This window comes from Aplysia californica, unplaced genomic scaffold (genome assembly GCF_000002075.1).
Source record: "Aplysia californica isolate F4 #8 unplaced genomic scaffold, AplCal3.0 scaffold00009, whole genome shotgun sequence".
Classification (NCBI taxonomy): Eukaryota; Metazoa; Mollusca; class Gastropoda; order Aplysiida; family Aplysiidae; genus Aplysia; species Aplysia californica.
The window spans coordinates 2,945,767-2,950,941 of NW_004797279.1; the positions used below are offsets into that span (position 1 = coordinate 2,945,767).

The window sequence follows — 5,175 nt, forward strand, 5'->3', positions numbered from 1 at the left end:
CCCCAAGTATTCTTAACCCCAGTCCAGGAATCCATAACAAAAAGTCACGAGTCATCACATTATCTGCCAAAATGACCCCCTCCTCCAAGGGAGGTCAGTGGAGTAATAAGGAATTGAGAAGACTGCGTCCCTTCCTCCCCTTGCTAAGGTTGATGTAAACGCACGCTCCGTACAAACACACGCTAAGGAGCCCTCCCGAGCACCGTGCGTTTAGGCGGAGACTACTGTAGTAAAAAACCCGTCAGATGACGAAAGCGTGCGTTTGAGCGGAGCGTGCTTTTGTATGGCGTGCGTTTAGGCGGAGACTACTGTACATGTACAGATTATGGGCCTGACCATGAGTTACTGTGGATTCTTCCCCCTGGCCATTCGGAAAAGATCTCGGTTTGCCTAAGATCCCGCATTTTCCTTGCTCCTGAGCACCGGGATCTTAGGCGGAGACTACTGTATTATATTAGGACCCAACAGGTCATAAATCATGCAGTCACAGATGTCACGGTGTCCCTTTGGATTCATATCACGACTGAGCCACTAATTTCACTCTGACTACAATTCTTTTCACTTCAAAGGTAACTCTGTAGTTTATAAGCTACTTAATTTGTAGTCAGGCAACATACATCAAAACATTTTTTCAACACATGCACATAAGACACTTCTTCAACTCATAATACCTTTCCATGTTGTTCAGTGCACCATTCTCCCATATTCTCCAGGACCTCATTTTCTTGATGTATAATCAGACTTGGTCCCTGAAAGCAAAAATCCAAACTATTTGCAGCGCATCATGACAGATTTATTATTTTTTGTCAAAAAACAAAACCGGTTTTCATTTCACATGATAATTGAGTTTGAGGAATGCAAATAAGCTGCTTGTCAAAAGTTGAGACAAATAGTCAAATTTAAAGTAGCACAAGGCGTATTACTAGAACGATACCAGTTTGATTTATCGATCTTAGGTTGCCAAAAAAATCAAGACAAAAAAAAATCACCAAAAGGACTACAGACTGAAACCCCGAGTGCTGCTGTGTCAGAACACTGCGCTATTCATAAAACTGGAGAACACAGCAGAGACACTGACAGTGACACACATAATATCTGAGATAAAACATTTCTAACCAGGTTTATTAGTATGAACACAAACCTCGGCAACAAGCGCAAGGTCACCTTCAGTAACAATGCAAGCAATTTCAAGAATTGTGTCGCTGTCAACATCTAAACCAGTCATCTGGAAAAAAACAAGAGAAGTAAAAAATATCAGGTTCAGATTAGCTCAGGTGTAAACAATTCAAACCTTACTTTAATACAGTGGAACTCGGATTTAACAAGGTCTGTGGGCCTGACCTAAAATCTCGTTGAATCCGAGTGTTCGTTATAATAGCAAACATGAGATTTTTGTGTAGATAATAATTACTGGCACTGAGCAAACAATGTATGAAGGGAAGTAACACGTGGTGCCTGAAATGCCTGCATATTATGAGCTGAGCAAAAAAAGAACGATTTGTTCAAATGCACGCCTGTGTCATCTCGACTGTTCCCCAAAAAGTCAAGTTGCTGTGAAAAGCCAAGCATACGGCAACTTTTGATTCCATAGACCAGCCCACAATTCATTACGTAGATTTACGTCAAGACTAGCTTATCATTGTAATAAATGATCAGTTGCCGGGGGGTGAGGAGGCGAGACTGTGACGCGTTTGTATCTGCGACATTCAACACCCGACACAAGCACACGTGCCAACAACGCGCGTGTTGGTATGAAAGAATTAGGCAGCTGATTGGTCGCATGCAATCAGCCAAGGGATGGTTCACGCTGCAGGTGCAATGGATGGTTTCCGGCCGGCGGGAATAGATCAAGTTCATTATGGGAGAAAAATAAGCGAAGCCACGTCTGCAAGGGCTATTCACCCTGGATGTGACCTTGTTGACGGCGAGCTTGCTGATTTAAATGTTTGTTGAATCCGGGTTATTTTTATTTAGTTTAAAGAAGAAAAAAACCCCCGGGGAATCCATCTCCTTTCGTTGAATCCAAGTACTCGTTAAATCCAAGTTCCAATGTACTAAATTATATGGGTCAGGACGAGGTGGAATCAGGTACTTGTCAACTTTTGGGCATATCGGGTTATTGGTATCATCTGTTCATTTGCCTTCCTTTTGGTGTAAAAAATATCCATCTATATAGAATAGAGGTCAGAATATTAGCTATTGAAGGAGGTCAGGGTAGCCTGGTTTCAGAGATAAAATTAGCAAGAAAATGGCCGCCAAAGTTTGGTAACTTCCTTAGACTGAGAATTCTTGAAAACTTAAAATTTACATTTTTTGTGCCTTTAACTTTATCAATGCTTTTCTGTAAAATCCATACACAAATGTGTTTTTAAAAGGACATTTAAAAAAAGGTGTAGAGACAAAAAAAGAAAATTAGAAAAAAATTGCCCATTGGTCAGAAAAATGACAGTTCCTTTGATTTCATTGTTTTGACGAGCGCCCGATTTCACCACGATGCCTTAAACTTAATGGATGGCACAATATCCACTGTGCGAAATTTGAGAACAGGCTAAAGTAACCAACTGTCATTCTACAATATTTATTATTTACGCAGTTCGTTGTCATATTCAAAGCCTTTAAAAGAGTACGGGCGGCATGTATGAGCCAGAACTTATCCTTTGTATTTTGTTGGTGAAGCATCTGAATTATGTTCTGAGTGCATGAATAGGGTGGGATAAAGTAAGGCATCATGTATTCCGTGTGTGTGCGTGGGGCAGAGGGGGAGCAGGGTAACTGATCAGGCTTTCGATACAGTAGCAGAAATAAATTAAAAAACTTGGTTTTAAAACATTTGTTTAAAAAGGCGTTTTGTCGGCTTGTAGAAGACTTCTAAAGTGCACTATTATTTTTTTAAGTCTGAAATTAAATAAGATAAATATTACTTTATAAAAGTAGTCATAAAATGATATAATATTGCTATCTATGGCTCAAATTACGAATAATTATATAATACCACACCAAGGGACAGCGAAACATAATTATACAATTATTAAATAAACTTAGAAAAGGTAAGGGTAAGAGAGGGAGAAAAACAAAAAAGCAAGTGGTTATTTTCCGGAGTCACGCCAATCAATAGATCAATTCAATGGCTATTCTCCGGCGTCATGTGTAGTTGCACATATAAACAGTCGAACCCTTTTTCCTCTTTAATTACCTGTATAAAACGGAAACCAGTCCAACGCGGAAACAGAAAGAAAAATCCACTCCCTTCCGAGGGCTTCACCTGCCTAAGATGGAAAATGCTTAGCCCGCTCAGCCCTGATTCGAGACAAAACTCGCAAGTTTAGTTCGGCCGGCTCTAAACTTAACGCTATGGCCATGCCGCTGGGCGAGGAAAGGGAGTAGAGGTGCAATTTGGGGGTAGATGTTACCCCATTATGTGAGCCCTGAGCGATGCAGATGGCCAGTGTAGTGTGGGTGTGAAATCTCATGACTGCCCCTGAGAGGCTCGAGTAGCTAGCCACCACGGAAACTTTCCTTAGTAACCAGAAGCCAGAGGTGTGAAATTAGATTGACCAGACGGCAGCCCTGATCATACGGCCAGCCGAGAAAAAAATTCCTTGAATCGTTGTTACAATGATGGCAGTGAGGGGTGGCATTGGTGGGTGGGGCTAAGGGTAAGCAAAGGAGATGTTCAAACGTTTCTGTTTTTAATAGAGAGGTCAAAAAGTGATCCTACGAAAAAAAAGCAAGCATTGGCGGTAATTGGATAAATAAGAGCATGTCATTATCAGACAGGATAGCAATTGAGAGGTGTGAAGTTTTGACCACTGCTTGCCGATCGGACAAGTGATCCTTGATCCCACCGGTTGGGCCTTTGACCCCCCTCCCCCCCAACCTCCTTCTCCCCTTAAATTCCCCTGTCTAAGACGGAATTTTGTTCTGGCTCCATTGTGATTCTGTCTCACACAGGTTCGACTGTATATATATATCTATAGGCCTATGCTGCTTCTCCACAGCTTTCCATCTCCCCTGTCAGCATTTATTGTTCAAGCCATTATTGTTGCAACTGAGTTCAGTGCCACATCATGCGCATTCTTGTACTTCTCGTTGTGACTGAGGGTTGTTGGCGCTTCTGGTGCTGTCACCTTTGACAAAGAAATTCCTCCTTCTTCTGTCACTGGAGCTTTCATTTAGTAGCGAGTAGTGGCTGCGTGTCCACAATGGTGAACTGCATTCTGAAGAAATGCCGACCCTGATGCCATACGGACGTGCCGACAGGGGAGATGGGAAGCTGAGGAGAAACGACACGTGCAATCATACGTGACGCCGGAGAATAGCCATCGATTTATTGACTGGCGTGTCGCCGGAGAATAGCCACTTGCAAAACAAAATTCTATAGATCTAGTACAGCCCCACATGACCAGCACCTCTAAGTCAATCCAGATTATTCGACTTGAGCCTTGGCTCTCCTTGAAGTCCTTGGACATCTGCTTTGCAGGAAAGCTGTTTGTCTCACTCATATTGGAAAAAGGGCGATCTCGACAATCTCGTCGAAGCTGGGGATGTCTAAATCTGTAGGAATATCTGGTATCCGAGACGCAACAATGAGAACAACGGGACCAACTAGATCTAGATGATGCCAATAACGATGAAGCAGGAGTATTATAAGTCAAAGAGGGACTGAAACAAGGAAGGTGTTCACCGAAACTCGAATGTGGAAGGAATGAGGACTGCTTCAATGCTCTACTAACTCGAAGCGAACAATGTCGGTTTATCAATTTGAACATAATATAATATCTCTTGATAAAAATAAAAGTCTGAGAGATGACGCACGATAATTGATAATAGCATAGAACAAGATCTAGAATCTAGAATCTAGATCTAGATTCTATAGGTCTAGATCTAATTGAAGTATGAATTTTAACCAAAAATACAATGCCTAGTAACAAAAAGTAACAATGGCAAAGCGCATTCCTTGTTTCGCTTTCAAACACCCCCTGTTGCCTCCACCAAAGAGGTCAGCATGCGTGTGGTTCCAGGTTCCACAAAACGAAAGTACAATACAATAATGCCAAGTTGCCTCGCTTTTTTTGCGGCCAGCAGTTTCTCGGACTCCAATGTCAAAAAAAGTTCATCATTGTTATTATTCTTTATTTTTATTATTATTATTGTTATTATTTTCATTTTTATTAT

At 41.5% G+C, this 5,175-nt stretch overlaps 1 protein-coding gene across 4 annotated transcripts in view; it reads right to left on the bottom strand.

Moving 5' to 3' along the window:
* Window positions 1–5,026, bottom strand: part of LOC101856941 (probable oligoribonuclease) — a 15,648-nt gene extending 10,622 nt beyond the window's left edge. For 3 of the 4 annotated variants that reach the window (XM_005089826.3, XM_035969938.1, XM_035969941.1), the window contains exons 1-3: window positions 4,410–5,020; window positions 1,142–1,225; window positions 672–749 (exon numbers count right to left, since the gene is read on the bottom strand). In XM_005089826.3, coding sequence (XP_005089883.1) covers window positions 672–749; window positions 1,142–1,225; window positions 4,410–4,769 — 522 coding nt within the window. In that variant the 5' untranslated portion in view covers window positions 4,770–5,020. Of the gene's footprint in view, window positions 1–671; window positions 750–1,141; window positions 1,226–4,409 lie in introns of all 4 variants that reach the window. The other variant, XM_035969940.1, reaches the window with a different exon arrangement.
* Window positions 5,027–5,175: the final 149 nt, after the last annotated feature.